This window comes from Nesoenas mayeri, assembly GCF_963082525.1.
Source record: "Nesoenas mayeri genome assembly, chromosome: 3".
NCBI lineage: Eukaryota > Metazoa > Chordata > Aves > Columbiformes > Columbidae > Nesoenas > Nesoenas mayeri.
In genome coordinates this window covers 115544570-115562856 of record NC_137544.1, presented here as the reverse complement: position 1 = coordinate 115562856, position 18287 = coordinate 115544570, and the positions used below count along the sequence as shown (strand labels likewise).

Here is an 18287-nt window from a genome sequence, read left to right as displayed (position 1 = left end):
TGTAACTGGGCAGGCTCTGGGGACACCGTGTTAGGATTTAGTGGGACAAAAGCAGTAATGAATTAAAACAAAGGTGAGGTGACTTTCTAAACAATAAGCCTATAGATTAAAAAGAATTTATAGGGGGGAAAAAAAAAAATCTAACGGCATTTTTAGTGTATCAACCACTAAGAAGCAGTGAACAGTCATGTGTGTTATCTCTTGCTAAAAATGCAATTAGTTTTATGGGGAGTATGCCCTGCCTTTCCACAAGAAACCATAATTTCTGTGCTGTAGTTTCAGAAGGAAATCTGAATCACAATGCTGATCAGAAATAAGTCAGGAAAAAAACGCTCTTTTCTGCAGTTTTAGAGAACACGACGAATACTACTATTGCATTTTCTAGAGTTCTATCATCTCAGACAATTTCAATTCCTTTTTCTTTTCTCTGTGGCCTCTGAACAATGGGAACCATGCACACATGCATATTTCATCTCTCACCTGGAGTTAGCACCTAGCTAAATGAAGTAAAAATGAAGGAGAACTTCTCACCTAGTAAAGTTGGCTTTTCCTGTGACGATTCAGGCTCTGCTGAACACCTGCAAGACCGAAGAACTATCACACCTCCAAGAACTCCATCTTCATTGGCAAGAAAAGGGGAACCTAGGAAAAATCATGGGGAAGAATTATTTGCAATAGGAGCAGTTTCTTGTGTGATTGTCTTATTTCACTTTCCTGCCTTTCCCCCTTTGATCTTGTCACTAAACATTGAGAAGACTGTCAGGTCAACCAGGGCTTTTACAAAAGAAAAAGGAAGAATAGCTACATGGAATAAAAACAATACTGGAAACTGTATCTGTGAGTACAAAACCATTTGTTCTCGGATCAAGGAAGATATAATAATGAAAAACAGTGTTTCAAGTTGAAAAAAACCCCTCATGTCTCAATATTTACTTCTTTCTGTACTATAATTAATATAAAGATGGCCACATATGAAAAAAATCAAGCAAATTTGGGTCACTTCTACAGTTTATTCATTTTTCCCAATTTAAAGCACTTTGTACAGAGAAATCATCAAACTGCTATAGACTGTCTTCCTTGCTGTTTTATGAATATTAGCAGAAAAGCCAAAACACATCCTACTTTTTAAAGTGGCTTTTCTGTTCTTAATTTGAGACATATGATATAAAACATCTTCTATCAGAAGCTGGAAAAGTTTTGAAGTTAGCTGAATCAAGTCTAAGTATTCTTTCTCTGGTTTGTAATTTGAAATGAGATTCCTATAGTTTTAAATGTGGAAACAATGTTATGATTTACATACGACTTAAAATGTCTTCAGCCACAAAATTAACCAAGTTCTTGCACTTGAGCCCAAACAGACCCCAGTCACACATTTGCAATAAACTGTGATTTGAAGCTGAACATACAATTGCAACACACATTTTATATATCCCTTTTCAATTATTTTCTTTTAAATCAATTAGTATTCTGTGTCTAGTGTACAGACACTGTAAAAGGCTTTGCTGACCACAAGGACTTTAGAGCAGATTTACTCAGCCTCCTTCAATCTGCCCATAGCTATTTGTGTGTTTAGAATTATTCCTTTAATGTAAATAATACAACAACAACGGACAAGAACCAACTTCAAGCCTCACTGTAAGGAAAACTAAAAGCTTTACCATGTTCTCTCTAGACATAAGAGCAGCTACATTCAAAAGCGATACAATGTGGTCATTGGAACAGAAGTCCATATTGCAGAAAAATGATAAATGTGGTAAGCTTAATGAACAGTAATACCTTATTTAATTAAACTAAACAGATATTACCTTTAAAGAGCCACTTGCTCTGTACAAGAACTATAACTAGGTCCCAATTACACCTCCTGTATTAGTCCTTGACTGCGACCAAATCCCTGCAAACCATGAATCCCGCCAATCATAACACAATAGGTAACAACACAGTAAAATCTGTTTGGTTAAAACAGAAATGCAAGGCTTGGGAAATGGCAAAGAGCTCTACCATCCAAATCAAAATTTTCTACTCCATACTTTCTGAGATTTTAAGTATGTCTTATACTTTCACTACATTAACCAAACGCTGGTTAAGTATTTGGTATGACTTCTGCAAGCAAATGAACAAAAAGAGTGGGAACATACATCCTTTGGTCTTCAGAAACTCAGGTAATTCAAAGACCACGTCTTAACCTGAACTTGGTCTGCAGACCTAAACCTATACTCAGCTGCAGAAATTGTTCAGTCTATAAGATATGCTGCGCAAACAGACAATAGTTCAGGTTGGATTGTTGTGTTGTTTTTTGGTTTGTTTTCCATTTGCTTGGTGGTTGTTTTTGTTTGGAGTTTTTGTTTGTTGGTGGTTTTGTTCAGCTTTTTTTAAACAAGCAGCCTTTCTTCTCTTTCAAGGCCTAAACAGTATTTAAATTAAGCCATCAAGAAAACAAATAAGAGAGCAGACTTCTGTAAAAAATAACAATATAGGTAATGGCATTTTTTCACATAACATTATATTTAATTAGTATTTAAACAGGAAGAGAAAAGGCGCAACTGAAGCACAGTCATGTATATTAAAGTCATAGTGGTTTCTCATTAGAGGGAAAAAGTAATCTGGCTCCCACACTCCTACATCATTTTGCTCTCTCTGTACCCTAAAGAATGACAGATCTTGCTGTACAGTTAGAAATTCAGTAAAAATAGAACAAAATATGCCTACTAGTAAAAAAAATATACTGTAACAAAATAAAATTGCCAGTCAAAGCTTTGATCTAATAGATTGCTAATGACTAAACTACAGAAACCTGGAGATTTTAATAATATTTTAAGTCTCATGAAACCCGTCGTTCCTTCCCAGTCACATTGGTGTAACACTGAAGAATCTGGCATGAAAAGATCCAAATCAAAACTTCAACTCCAGCATTAACTAATAATGTTAGCACTGTCTGGTCAAAGCAGAAAGAAGAAGTAGGAAAACCCAACATCTTTCAATAGTTGTGGTTTAATCCTCACCTCCCCTAGTCACAAAACTGTATTTACAAAACACATTTCCCTCCTTCAAAGCTCAACCATTCTGTTCTTGCTGTCTGACATATAGAAAGCCTTAGCGGCTTTTGGTTATATATTTTGTATCTGCAGCAATGGTCTCTTAAAAATAAGCAACTAGGTCTTCATAGCAGCCCCACATTCACTGATCCCATCACATTCTGCAAGAACAAGCACAACTGAACGCCAAGACCCAGGTCCAGGCTCAGAGCAGGGACAGAGCACATGGAGTTCCCAAGTGTTAAGGCAAATCATGGCCTCAACATTCAGTCTTGCTCTGGAGGAGCTACAGTGATGAGCAAAGAACATTTTATTTCTTCTATGTAAACTAAACTACTCCCATGATGAAGGTCACCTGCTCCAAGGCAAGCGATCAAGTTGCTCATTTCTGATCCTCTTCTCCCATTTGTAGCTACCGACAGATCCAGCCTAACACAGATTCAATACTAAACTGTAAAAAGAAGTGTTTTGTTTACACTTGCCCAGCCGAAGCGCGAACCAGCTGTTCATCAGATGTTTTACATTCATACTTTTCCACAGCAGAGAAACCATCACCAGCTTGATAGTTTACATTAGATTTCAAAGCCTTCAGAACTTTGGTCTGAACGGGGTGTAATCAAAGTGCTTTAGCATCCCTCAGTTTTAAAGGAGTGCAGCTAAACAGCTCTAAATCTCGCCATGCTGTAATGTGAGTGAAATCCAGATTCTTTCAGGTCAATAATCTATAGATCACCTACCCCATTGGACTTCATCCAGCTTGTGTACAGAATGTGTTTAAAGTGAAGCTGTTTACCACTCTGCTTCTGCTGTGTATTCCACTAAACTTCAAGCTTACAATTTAAACAAACATTGGAGGAATATATAAGCACTAAATGAAGCCTGCTTTTAATTTCGTGCACCATTATTTGTTAAATGTTTAAGTGCAAGCTGTCTGAAAGCAGAGATCTTCATATTTTATGATAAGTAAGTAATTTAAAACATCTCTTTAGAGTTTTTAAAGAACCTACAAGGAAATGCACCTGTACTTTCAAACTTTACAGGTAAAATTTTAAGAAATTAAATAACTGAGGATACCGCTGTCCAATAAATTCCCAATGCTTTTGGGAGAAGCACAGTCAGGACCAAGACAAACCCTCGTGTAACATCACCATGTTGTATTACTATTAGTTTTTCAGCTGGTTTTATTGTACAGGTAATGCAGATAATTTAACATTCAAGCCTGTCTGCCATACAATACAAATACAAACTTGTGAAATTCTAAACTTGCAGTGGATAAAATAGATGATATGAAACTTCAGGATCACTTCATTCTCTTCTCAAATCTTTTCCTTTGTGTCACGGAGAAGACATCTCAATGCTCTCATAGCGTGCTTCCTCCACTATAAAACCACAAAGGACACTACAAAGCATATTCTGTGATTCCCAACTGCCCAAACTCCTGCTCCTAAGAGAGGTATTTGACACAACATTTCTGAAAGAGAAACTGTCAGCGTCATCCTTCTGCTGTTACCTTTCTGCAGCCATTGCTCATTTGTGAATTGAAGCACAACTTGAAAACAGACAAACATATTTCTGCTAAGGAAAGAACAAATAACAGATTCCATCTATGTTTTTCAGCTCATTATTTTCTAATACGTTATAAAAAGCTTTAAAGTACAATTCATAACATTGCCATTGATAAAAGCCCAGATTTCCCGCCAGTGAGATGACACAAACATTAAGTCTACATTCCGCAAACTTGGCCACATTTGAAAGGAATGATGAGTAACAAAATCCTCTGTTCTTCTGTTTGGAAGGTATTTGTGTTTACAGAATATCATTCTTCGACCGCATACCAACACTAGCGCTCTTCAACTAATGATATCAAGCCCGCTCAATTTACAAAAAAAATCTAAATTTAACTTCTCTCACCTCCAATTCAACCATCAATTGTGCATAATCCATAGTGAGCTGGCTCTGAGAAAGGACGAGAGAAGCACATCTGCCATTAGTTTGCTCATCACCTGCTGTTTAAACAGCACTCACTGTTTAAGCCAGGCATTCCCTAGCTGGAAGGATTCCCAGGGCTCTGCGGAGACTCGGAAAGTTCTGTAAACAGGAAGCACCAAACTGATGGCAACTGCCAAAAGCAGCTGTTCATCCCTCCAACACAAGTAACGCACATTTTGACTTCTGACAAAACGTTCTAGCTCTGCTTTGTTAAAGCTGTTCTTTTTTTTTTCTGGCTTCACTCCATTATAATTCTGGCAAAAGTCTGACATGACCACAAAATACGGCTTTTAGAAAGAGTAGTAAGGACAGAAGCCATGCTATTAAAACAGGCTAATAGACAACTTGCTATCTTGTTTCACACTGGTAAGAAATCCTGTATCGTACCATATATCCTGAGATATCAACTAGTGTATCAGCATCTATGAAAATTCAGAGGAAAAAGCTATTTAGTATAAGCCTAATGTTAAGTGTAAATGCCTTTTTTAAACTGTTGCACTATATTGGCAAGACAACTTTCCTGTTCCATCTTCAGGATTGCCAAGATGTTGGTCTCTTCTCCCAAGTAGCAAGTGATAGGATGAAAGGAAATGGCCTCACGCTGCACCAGGGGAGGTTTAGATTGGATATTAGGAAAAAATTCTTCACGGAAAGGGTTGTCAGGCACTGGAACAGGCTGCCCAGGGAAGTGGTGGAGTCACCATCCCTGGAGGATTTTAAAAGGCATTTAGACGAGGTTCTTAGGGACATGGTTTAGTGCCAGAGTTAGGTTATGGTTGGACTCAATGATCCTGAGGGTCTCTTCCAACCAAAATGATTCTATGATTTGAAACTCCCCCCAAATTACACTACTGGCTACAAACTTAATACTATGTCACATGTGAACAGCAAGATGTATCTGGATTTTGAGGTTTCCCTCAATCAGTCTTCATGACAGCAAACTAGATTACATGCTTTCTCATCAAAACACGGAATCCAAGCGTTTCACCTACACTAAAAAGGTGGCTGTATCTTTGTTGTTTCACACGCCAGCACTTTCTGATAGCACAACTAAGATAATACACATACCTGCTGTTAGGCAACAAAAACTAATTAGAACATGAAACTTTAAAAAGGAATTTTAAAGCACTTTTTTTTCAAATTTTCCTGTCATGAAAAGTATTAATTTGATACTATAATTCTGTTCACTTTCCCTTGTTCTGTTGGTTTTAGTGTGTTTTCCCAAGGCAATCTGACATCACACTGTTAGTCTGTTATCTCCGCAGCTTCTCTTTCTCTGCAATTGATAGTTACAGGTAAAACAAAAACCTTAGCAACATTCAATATGTTCTTAAGTCCCACATAAACGTTTACACATTTTCTGTGAAGAATTCAATATATATATAATTTGACAGTCAGTTGACATTTAAAATAAAAGCATTTGCTGTGCCAACTGATGGCGAAATATATTTGGGCCAAACAGCGATACTTACCAAAAAGAAAACCCAGAAAACTCAAAGCATCTTAAAGGAGGTATCTCAACTAAAAAGTTTCTGAATTTTTGGACTTTTATCAGGCAGTTTTTATGAATTACTTTGGCAGTAGCTTTCCATTTTGTGTTTGCACATGCGCTAACAGGAAATTGCATGAGGATATGTACAATTTGTGCTTGCTTCTCGTACTCCTACCACAAACAGCAGAAGAAATGCTAAGAGCGTGGATTAAAGATTTGACTTTACTGAAGTTAGGTCACTTACATACAACAGAGTAGTGTTACAAATTAGTGAAGCTATAATATCACAAGCATCCTTCCTAAAGGCTTCTCTTGGGTAAATAAATCCCTAATTTTGTGCCACTATGCACTGGAACAACTGATTAAATACAAAAAGGCATATTTGTGCTTCTTGCATGATAACATCTTTGGGGAACGCACCGGGATTACTTTGTTCTGCATTCTTACAGCACCTAGAAATGGGTACAATACAGCAGCAGATTATCAAGTGCAGCCTTCCAGTGTGAAGGTGACTTGACTTCCCCTCAAACAGTCAAATGTAATGTTGCCAGAAGCAGAGTTTAATATAGATTCAACATTCTAAACACAAATAAAGAAATGGCAACACACTGCTTGCCAGGACCAAGGGCAACAGTTCTTGGGTCCCAAAAAGGAATGCTTATCTTCCTCTTTCAGTTCTAATTAAAACACCATAAAAATGAACTCCTGTAACACAGTGTACAGTAAGTGTTATGTTGCTCACAATAAATTTTTAAGGCTAAAATTGTCTGCAGATTCTAAACGTTTAAAAATTGTAAGGGCTATAAAGACAACGCAAGTCAACATATCTGTCGGAAGCCTCACTGGAATCCACGCTGTCTTCAAATGTTCAAGCTTATACAGATATTTCCTAATTCCACATTCATATCTTGGTTATGGCTTCAAGAAAGAAAACAAGATCTATATTCATAAGAAATTAAACGGGTATAAGTAGTCATGTATAATCCTCTCAAATCAAGGAAAAAAATGGGTTTAACTTACAATAGTCTTGAATGAAGTCTACTTCATATTTCAATAAATCAATTTCATCATGTAAATAGCAAACTAGAATCTGTCTGTCCAAAGCATTTAATTAAAACACACAGTGGTTTCGAGGGCTATTATATTTAAAAGGGTTAACATGATTAATAATTTTTATTAATACTCCTAAATCACCAACTTGAAAAATATGCAATTCTACACCAGAGCCAGTGATTCAGGCAGGAAATTATTTCTTCAGACCTCTCTGGGTAGTCTATGACTCACATAACAATTGAGATATTTCCAAGGATTTTCTGTGAGATTTCCTAAAATATTCTTCTGTAGTTCGATTTAACATTTTTAGATGTAACACGACACTAACTTTGAAGCCAACTGCAACATAAGGCTACAACAGAAAGCACAAAAATAAGTCTCTTACCTTTATTTAATAGGGTTAATTGCACTTTAAATGATGTTACACAATGCTTAGGCAACTAGCACCATATACTTACCAATAAACTTGTTTTGCATAGTCTCTAGGAGAGCTTGGTGGGCATCTTCCGTTTGCAAAGCACATGAACATTCTCTGGCCAGTATGGTTCGGACAAGGTGCTCTCCACAACCTAAAGAAATATTAAGATTTGGAATAGTCAAAATATAGATATCACTGTGAAGAAACTCTGTCATTATTTTACATCCCCACAGCCAAAATGGGGGAAAAAAAAGCATGACAGGTGTCTGCCATATTTTCAAAATGTTTATTTTTTAAAGATTGTGACACTGCGTCACATGAAAATTGAAGATGTCGGCAGTTTTTCTTCACAACTTTCCTGCACAAAGTCGTAAACCAAAAAAGGTTAAGTACAGAAAGAAGGAACAGAAATACTGAGAAGGAACTCTGAGAGTGTCTCTGACTCGTCACCTTAATCCAGATCCTCCAATTCTCTCCCAAATAATCCACTTACTAATCATTCTCACAGGAATGATCTTGGATGCAACTCTCTTGAAGCCAAGAACATTATTAGTGACTGCCACAGTAACTCCTTTGCATGACACAATCTTCTATTTAGTCCATCTGATTTAACCTTTTGTCAACAAAGAACACATGAACTCATCTATGCTTTTTGACAGGGTGGCTGCTCATTGGACTCCTCATAAAAATTCTTGTAATTTTTAAAGGTTTGTCCTTAAGAAACAACAAAGCTCCAGCAAACAACCACTCATTGCCTCTGTGCTTTCTGTAATTATACCCCAAAACCATTAGTGCTACTTTTGCTCTGTAGGAACACTTTTTCTCCCACACTCTATTCCTGTAATGTGATTTGGGACGTACAGTTGTGGTCAAATGATACAGTGCATGTTTAATGTCAAAGTTTTCTTGGACAGGAAAACACATTGGTGATACCTATATATATATACACATATATACAAAAGTCATCATACTACTATGCCCCCCATCTGCTGACGTTTTCCCTCAATGGCATTGAAGCACATGAAGCAGCTAGAAGAGGCCTAACCAAGCACCAGTTAAGCTGAAATGTGTTATCCAGTTAGAAAGAAAGGAAAACCACAGCTAACCAATTCAACAGCTGATTTTAATGATCTAAATCATCTGACAATTATTTTAATTATCTAAGTGACTACAGTTTGATCAGACATACATCAGGGTCTAAAACTGCATTAGACACCAGAATATATATAGAGAGGTCAAATATAGTCAGTTCCCTATTATCTATATGTATTTTGAGCGAATTTCTCATTAACCAAGACAACATGCAAGCACTGTGCTGGCTTCCATACAAAAATCAGCTATAATCCAGTTATTATTATTATCCTTAGAAGCTCAGGTGCAAAACTACACAAATAAACACACCTATGTAGCTTCCAAAGACAATTTCTGGCTGGAAACGATCTATTAACAGCTGCTTTCACATGGCAGAGAGCTGGAGCTGGTATAAGACATCAGACCTAAGCTGGTTTAAGCCAAAGGCAGCTCAGCCTCCATGGCCAACATTCACTTCACTAACAAGGTCAGAACAGAGAGAACTGAGTGACTCTGGCTGCAGCCAGCCTAGATCTGGCAGAAAGAAAGAACTAATAAATAAACCCAACCCAAAGTGGCTCCAGCGCAGCCTGCTGAGCGTCTCATCGCTTTGCTTCCCAAAGTGCTGAGTTTAGGTTTGGGCACAACATCTCAAAGAGCGGATTCTTGTTCTTGCCACCACTTTTCAGCCCTAATTAACATGGCAACCAAGAATCTCTCTGCTTACTTGTCACAGAATTACATCCTTCCCCTAAAAGGCAAATTGAGTCCACAAACACTGTTTTTCAAAGACTGCTATTAGATAGAAAAAGAAGACACTTCACCCCTCATTTCCAACATTAAACAAACTGCAAAAAACCCTATGGAGCATTATGTATGTGTTAAATGTCAGAGAATAACGCCAGGGAACAGATTGCAGAAGAACTGTTTACACGTGTCCTGCAATCTTGGTATCTTCGATTATCAAAATTACATATTAGTCTTGAGTTATGTATTCCAGGCAGTGTTTCCTGATTAATACGATTCAGTTAAACTGAATTGTTCAAACTGAGGTACTTTGGTGTTGAATCAACATGTAATTGGCACACCAGAGAGACAAAATATTCTTTGTATAGCAAACAGATTGAGTAAAAAGCAGTTATAAATTTAGAGCATGGAAACCCAAGGAAAACAAACTTCTGTAATAGCTGAAAATGAAGGAGCTGAAATACAAATGCACAGCAAAAGGAGACAGTTCTTGAGAGCACAAGCAGAAAGTGTGTTTATTGAAACTGTCAAGCTCTCAAGTTATTGAGAGCAGGGTCCTGGTTAGGATATTATCTTCAAGAGGCTCACAGCTCAACAGCTGCTTACAGGAGGATCTATCTGTTGGTTGCCTCATTACTTCCATGCTTTTGACCACAATAGAATTGAGAGTTATCTAAACTCAGGATAAAGTAATGTATAAAGAATATGCAAAAACTGCAAAATGCATTTTAGCCATAGACCATAACACGGCTATCACTTTTTTTTAAACTAAGAAAACGTATTCCTTATGGAGTTTTGCTGTGAAGAATCAAACTAAATAAGCATATGCTCCAGCAAAAACTTAGCAAGTTGATCTTTTTTTGTCTTGAAACGAATCTGTTAACAGCTTTTAATATCATATTTATACCCTATATGAGGTACGAAGCATGGGACTTAGAATGTGAATCAAGCAAATGAGACACAAAAATCAGAGTGAGCTTATGCATCTCCTATGCATCTAGTAATAAAAACAGATGTTACTACTTCACAATTTTTAAGTAATTCCTAAATTAGCATCAAAAAGACAATAGCCATTTTTTAGCATGATGTATAATGTTATTTTCCCCTAGGAGAATTATTTTATTGAAGAGTTCCCATAACATCAAGTCTGCTACAAAAAAAGAGAGAGAAAAAACTTCATATGGGTTAAGAACAGTTGCAGCCCACTGATGTGATCCAGGATCAACCACAAGGAAAGCAGCCTTGCAATTCTACTAACACATCACACATCTGTACATCCCCACAGACAAAGTCATTTCTTTTTGTCATATTTATGTCAACCTATAAGGCAGCAAACTTACAGACTGCTGCTGGCAGTGTATGTAAAAATCTTTCAACACATCACATGCCAGCAATCTGCAGGGACAGATAACTAAGGAAAATAATCCCCCCATCTTGAAAAGAAAAATTTGTTACTGCAGTTTTTGATGTAGGAGCGTCTATTTTTGAACAAGAATAAGAACTAAGCAGTGTTTCACATACTTTGACCAGATAAAGGCTGAGAAAAATAACTACCCTAATTATTCCAATAGATCTGCCTTTCCTATCATTTCAAGTCAGAACCAAATACTACAGTGTGAACTGTCTTGCAGGTTTAGCAGACCTATACGTCTTTATAGTCTCAAACTGGGAAACACTGTAGATTATACTATGGCTAGACACAAAATAAATGTTTATAGAATTACAGTAATCAAAACCTAATTTATAACTTACAATATAAAGTTGCGGGTTCTAACTTATAGTTCCATTCACTTGTAATGTAACCGCCAGCATTAGCCAACTGCTGCAAAACTTTTATTAACATGGCTCGAGATAGCAACTACAGTTGAAACTACTTTAACACACTTGCAAGCCATGCACATAAACTGATGGAAATGTAAATCTGGTTCATTGGCATAACTATCTCACATTATACTGCATTTAACTGTATGCATTGTCATATTTTGCTGTTTGTCACCAAATAATACTGAAACCAAACCATCAGGGACTCCTAGGAAGAATTTTTCAATTCTACATTGAAAGTCTCAAATGCACTTGTTTCAGAAACTTTCCTGCAAGCAGAGTTTACATCATTTTATTATCCTTTCCCAGATAAGACAACTTCTTCAGTAACCTGAAGCTCATTACACCTCAAAGACAAACACTTTGCAGTGACAGACCAAAGCTTTCGTAAGTCTTCACACAAAAGCGACTCAAATGCAGACGACTGTCTGGAAAAATGTACTGGGTTCGGTTAGTGCATTTTACTGAAATAACTTTAATATAATAAGAAAATTCTTTTTCTAGTATTGTGCAAACATATTGAATACTCATAACCCAGCTGCTAACGAACTACTGCAGTCCATGCTTGTAGAAGTATGTACAATTAGTTGCTCTTCTCTAGGATAACTACTGGTGAAGTAAGCAATGTTTATACAGAAAATGTGTAGTCTGGTTTGACAGAGAAATAAATAAATACATATATGCAAAGACACATATTTTGATGCAAGTTTCTAGCCTCCTCAATTCAGGGGAAAGAAGTTTAAAATACTAGATTCCTAAAGGCTCCAGAGGTCTATGGCAGCAACAGGCTCCTATGACAAGGGAAGCAAAGGAGGATAAGGCTCGACAGTCATAACATTTATTTTACACTTAAACCAACACACTTAGCAAGAAGCAGAATAAAATAAAGAAACAACACACACACAAAAAGCCCACACATAAAAACAACAAATGCAACAAACAAACCAACCAACCTCACCCAAAAAAACCCCAACTTATCTTCAACCAGAAGCTTCTAACCCTGCCTGAGAACTTGGAGATCAAACAGAAAACCCCTGATGATCATAGAGAACTGATTTTCAGAGACATGTCTCTTCTTGGATCACACCACAGTACAGCTTCTACTGCAGTGTTTCAAAGTGCAAAGCTGACTAACAGTGGAATATGACTTCCCTCTTCTGTAGGTATTTAAATAATAAGCACTTCTCCTATTCAGACACCCCTCATTGATTCCTGCAAGATCCCCACAAGAACAATCTGGGAATCTACAGCTTCTTTTTTTTTCCCATAGTCTCTTTTTCTTCTCTTATCCCATTATAACTTCGCAGTTATATATGTATCAATAGCCCTCGAGTTACTATTTAAGCCAAAAATAGCACAGGAAAGCAAAAACCCCCAGCAGGTTTTGGGGTTTTTTTGAGCTTTAAAGCACAGTAAGATGGTCATTCCTGCACTCCATGCTCCACATATTGCTGTCAATCAGATCAGGAAAACCACAAGTACCTGTTACGTTGTACAGTGCTGTAAAAGTGAGATACATAAGAGATACGAACTGATCATGGAAACCTGTTACTATCCTGACAAACAATAATTTTTCCACTGTCATTCACAATTCCAGTAGTGGGCAGATACTGTAAAAAGCAACTCTTCGGTACCTAAATATCAATATATGTACAAGACGAGAAATATATCGGTGCTGCATACCTTAGCAGGCATAAATGCAAACTGTACACCCAGTTAAAGATTTAATGATTTTTTTGTTGTTGTTATAGTCCATAAAGTTAAACAATTTCAGTGTTTGCTGCATACACTTGATCATATTAGTACTGAACAAAGCCCAGCAAAGGCCCACAAGCCACCAGCCATTATGCTGTAGAGCCAGGCTCTGTCTTCGCATTCCACATACTGCTTAGCGCTGTGTGCTTATAGTGGTTTTTAAGCTCTGTTTTTGAATGTTTTGTTCCATTTAGCTTGTCAGTAAATTAAAGCAATGAAATCAGCAGCATAGGTAGGTACCAAGCAGGTACACAGTGCAGCACAGCAGCTGCAGAGACAATCCAGATGCTCTTTGGGAAAGTGTCAGCTGCTGAACTAGGAAACCAGGCAAGTCAATGACATGAAAACTAGAGCTTAACATTTTTTATTTTTCCTACCAAATTGATCCTTAATAGTTCATAGTTCTATTGTGTAGTAATTTACTAGATAGCCTACACAAGACTTTTGCAACAACCAAGTTACAGTTGGTTTGGGGTTGGTTTGGTGGTTTTGTTTTGTTAGATTGTTAACATCTTTGATTTTCAGCTATTACATTAGATACTATTTTACACTACATACAATTTTGAAGAAAAGGCAAGAAACCTGTGCTATAATATTTACATTTTAACCCAGCCTTCTGTACCAAACAGTAACTAATAGTCTACTTAATTCATAGGCTATACAAACCTTAACTTGCTATAGACTTTAGTCCTTAATTTGAGCTTCACGCAAGAAACTAAGGATTAAATTACTGGCTTTTTTTCCTCAGCACAGTGACTTTTCTTCTATTTCTAATGCTTGAAATAACCACAAGAGGGGAAAGAACACAGCACAATATAAGCTGGACATCTTATACAATGCACACTCTGCGTCTCGTAATGTTCTACCAATGGAACCAAGATGGCAAGTGAAAGGGAGGCCTTCTGCAAAGCCAGGGCCTCCGAGCAGTGTGTCAGAAAGAAATTGTTTTTCTGCTTCTTTTGATGGGAGATGCTTTCAAGTCAGGAAATTAGAAACAGGTGTGCCAGAGGGCACACACACATCCATGCACCACACTGAAAAACACGCGTTTTCAATTTTCAGACATGAAAGAGACTCCTGTTGAATGGAAGGAGAAATGAAAATCTAGCTTGCTTTCTGCGAGCCATAAGCAGAGAGCTTATGGAGCTTTGACAAGCTGCTGGAGCCAGTCGAGCTATTGAAACATACAGTACCTCAAGACAAAGTGTTGGAACTTGTTTTAAAGGAGTACAAAATGGAAACTTGCATTACTCACATTCATTGGAGAATGGAAAAATTAATCTAGTTTACTCCCCTGCCAAAGTATGACTCTTCTCTTTTCAGAAGCTAAAGACAGAAGTTACAGGTTATCTGTGTTTTATTATCTATTCCAGAGTCTGAACCTGGTCCTGTTAAGTTGTTTCAACTTTGATATTATTTTCAGTTAAATAGTAGTGCCTATAAAAGAAATGGCAGTAAACAAGTTAAACAACCACTATTTCTGCTTTATTTCCTGAATAACTTCTAGTTATGCCTAATGGAAACACAGTGAAACCTGTGTTTTAGTACACTCTGGTTGTCATTACCAGCATCTCTAGAAAGAGCTGACTGAAAACTTGCAAGTCAATGATTTTAAAAAACAAAATACAGTACAATCAAAAGATTTGGCTGGCAAGATATCGATATAGTTAGTTACATATTAAAATTAAAATTTAAAGTCCAATTCTGCAAAGGCATAAAATGCTGCAGACTTGCATAAATGCACTACAGTACTAAATTAAAGTTGCACAACTCTCTTCTTTCTGTACTCCTACCAGCTGCTGCATCTTACTGACCTGGTGCCAGGAAGAACACCTGCAAACAAAGTCTGGTCCAATTCCTACAGCATCGATCCTGGAGGGATCAATGGAGCACATTCTTGCTGCAGACAGAAAATTCTTAGATGATCAAACTTCTAAACTAACAAACACTCACTAAGAATATGCAAATGGCAATTTTTCAAAAGGCTGTAACTTCAGTAAGATTGGGTAGGTTTCAAAGATAACAAATTCAGCATCCAGGCAAACTATGCCTTAAAGTATCTTCTCTAAAGAAAGGTGAGAAAATACTTTCTGTATTTTTAAGGTTTTAATATGGGCAAATAAACTAAAATCACTCTGAAGAACAACTCATACAGCTTTTCTACAATTTGACAAATAAGAAAAAAAAAAGGCTAAAGAGTTAAAATATGCCAAATGTATGAATCCTTCACTTCTAAATAGTGGGAAATGCTAGATAACTTTGACTATTAAGAAGAGCTATTTACTTGAATTATCACAAACAAGAAGAATTTCAGCTATACCTCCAAGAAAGGTTAGAATGATGAAAAAAATGTAGTTCCATTACAGAGGATATGCATTTTTACATTGTCCTTTACATTTAATATATATAGAAAGATTAATTTCAGTCAAACCAAAAAGGAAAAAGCAAACTCTCTTTTGCCTCGGCTTTCATCAGAAGCTTTGTTGCTATTGATCTCTTCCTAAAAATACTACACCTTTCCAAACTACATCACTTTTGTCATTTAAGATTTACAGGAAAGGAAGATAGTAGCTTAATATATAAGCTAACGACATGTATATTATTATTTTCTCCCAATCACAGAAAAATGTTTGAAAGCAGAGTTAAGTTGGCCACTGTCTCCATTTCGCTTGATATCCTTGCACCTGTTTCAAAGCATTTGGGCAAGACATGGCAAACGGAACAGGACTAAGAGCATTGAGAGGATAAGACGGTGCTGCATGGCCGGCTCCTGCCCCCACTAATGAACATCCTGATCCACAGCAGCAGGGCTTCTGCAGGAACCACTTCCAAGAAGCCCCTGCTACTTCATGTTTACAATATATTATTACAATAAGTCCAATTAAAATCTCAAGAGGCAATAAGCACTCTCTGATTGTTGCATCCATCCCGTTCTGCTCCAAAACAACCCTCCAAAAGGCCATTCAAACCACCGTTCTGATTATTTTGTGCACAAACCCATCAGCTTTGAACACTGCGGTTCCGTGTTCACTTCTTCACGCTACCATTCTCACAAATCATCTCTGCCTGGTGCTTCCTCTCTCTCCGTACAGCCTCGTGGTGGTGGTTTGGCTCACTGTAACAATGACATAACTCTGCTCCATATGCAGCTGCTTCATCTGTGATGCATTAAAATTACCTATTATTCCCCAAATCTTACAGGACCAGGCTGATTTTGAGAGATAACACAGATTTCTACAAAGACAAACTGCACCACAGCATGTATCTCACATCGTGCAGCTCAGAGGATCTATATAGGATACAAGATTTGCATGTGAAATTCCTCTGGTCGTTTGGAGCACAGACACCGAAGGACAAAGGCCAGACAGACAAACAGCACCAGCCCAGGTATTGGCAGTCACTGGATCCCAGCCCTCAACACATGGGGATCACAAAGCCAAAGCCCTACATCATAAGTCAATTTATTGGTGTTAAACCTTCCCTAAAAAATATTTAATCCACAGATTTGCATATCACTGTGGTTCCTGTCAAAAATAAGTTTAACTCAGAACATTGGCTTCATAAGGAGAGAGGGAAATCGGCTTCACTGGGAGGAATTGGCTTCATTGAGAGAACTGGCTTCATTGGCTTCCGTAAGGAGAGAGGGAAATGTTCCTGTTCCATTTTGCTAGCAAAAGCAGCCATGAGCTACACAATGGACTGGGAAGGAGAACAGATATGAACAGCAAGTAAAAGTTTGAACAGCAAAAGGCAGGGAGCAGAAGAGTGAACACACTTATTTCCTTATGAATAAGGATTTAAAAAAAACCAAGAGAACCCTCCTTGAGCAGGGGACTGGACTAGATCATCTCCAGAGGTTCTTTCCAAGCTAAACCATTCTGTGACTTTTCACAATACAAAATGTGTTATTTTTCACTTCATGGAATGGTGCACCATATATATGCATGTATAACAGCTTTTAAAGTATTTTGATGTAATCCCTAAAGTGCCTTTATGAGAAGAGAGGCCACTGCTCTTGACCAGAGACCTTAACAGTCATTCCCTTAGGATCTTGGTGAGTCCACTGGCATAAGAAATCGTTAAGGGAGTCAGGCACAGGCTGCTTATTTGCACAGAATACATACAGTCTCTATCTGCCTTCATTAAAACATGGCTGTTACCTGCACCTGATTCATTCAGTCAGTAACAGACTCTGGGCAGGGGAGCAGAGCAAAACATCATTGAATAACTTCTCTTAGGCTGAATCCTCACCTACACCTCACTTTGGGTCCAGAAACCAAATAACCCTGCTGTTTTCTCAACAAAACACCAGTTCAGGCTCAGTCCTCAAGCCCACTTATATTTGTTAACATGCTTAATTTTTCTGAAAGAACTCAATAAATTGAAAGATTCTACTCCTTTTTCTTTAGGATTATAAACCCCATTTAAACTCTCCCTAGGACATCAGATCACCGTACCTTTCCTATATCAAATATTCTCCTCAGAGGGAGTAAAAGCTGGAGACTTTGCAGCTTTGTGGTACAGAATTTCTGCATTTAAGTAATGCAAGACCTTTTGTGCATCTTCAGAAATGCAACATTAAAAGGTTTGCGGGTTTCAATGGCTGACACACATATACAAAGCACATTCTTGAAGAATGGGTAAATATGCTTTCTACTGCCTACTGTTAAAGATGTAAAAAAGGGAATTCAACTTTATTCTTGGTCTCTAAATTTCCACTCAAAAATTCCACTTATAGGTGCATTTTCAAAGCCTCCAGCATCAACAGTTTCTGTAAATTTTATATTGATATATTGAAGGTCCTGTATATTCAAAGAGAATTATTACTTTTCAAGTTATCTCTGAGGAAAAGCACAGCCTGCCTCTTACCCCAGTAGTATTATTTCTGGCACAGTTAGTAGAGGAATAT

General features: G+C 37.4%; 1 protein-coding gene across 1 annotated transcript in view; it reads right to left on the bottom strand.

Annotated features, from left to right (window-relative positions):
- TASP1 (taspase 1) overlaps window positions 1–18287 on the bottom strand; it is a 77592-nt gene that overhangs the window by 13514 nt on the left and 45791 nt on the right. The window contains exons 12-13 of the mRNA XM_080341728.1: window positions 8025–8135; window positions 532–642 (exon numbers count right to left, since the gene is read on the bottom strand). Of these exons, the coding sequence (XP_080197854.1) occupies window positions 532–642; window positions 8025–8135 (222 nt within the window). The remainder of the gene's footprint in view (window positions 1–531; window positions 643–8024; window positions 8136–18287) is intronic.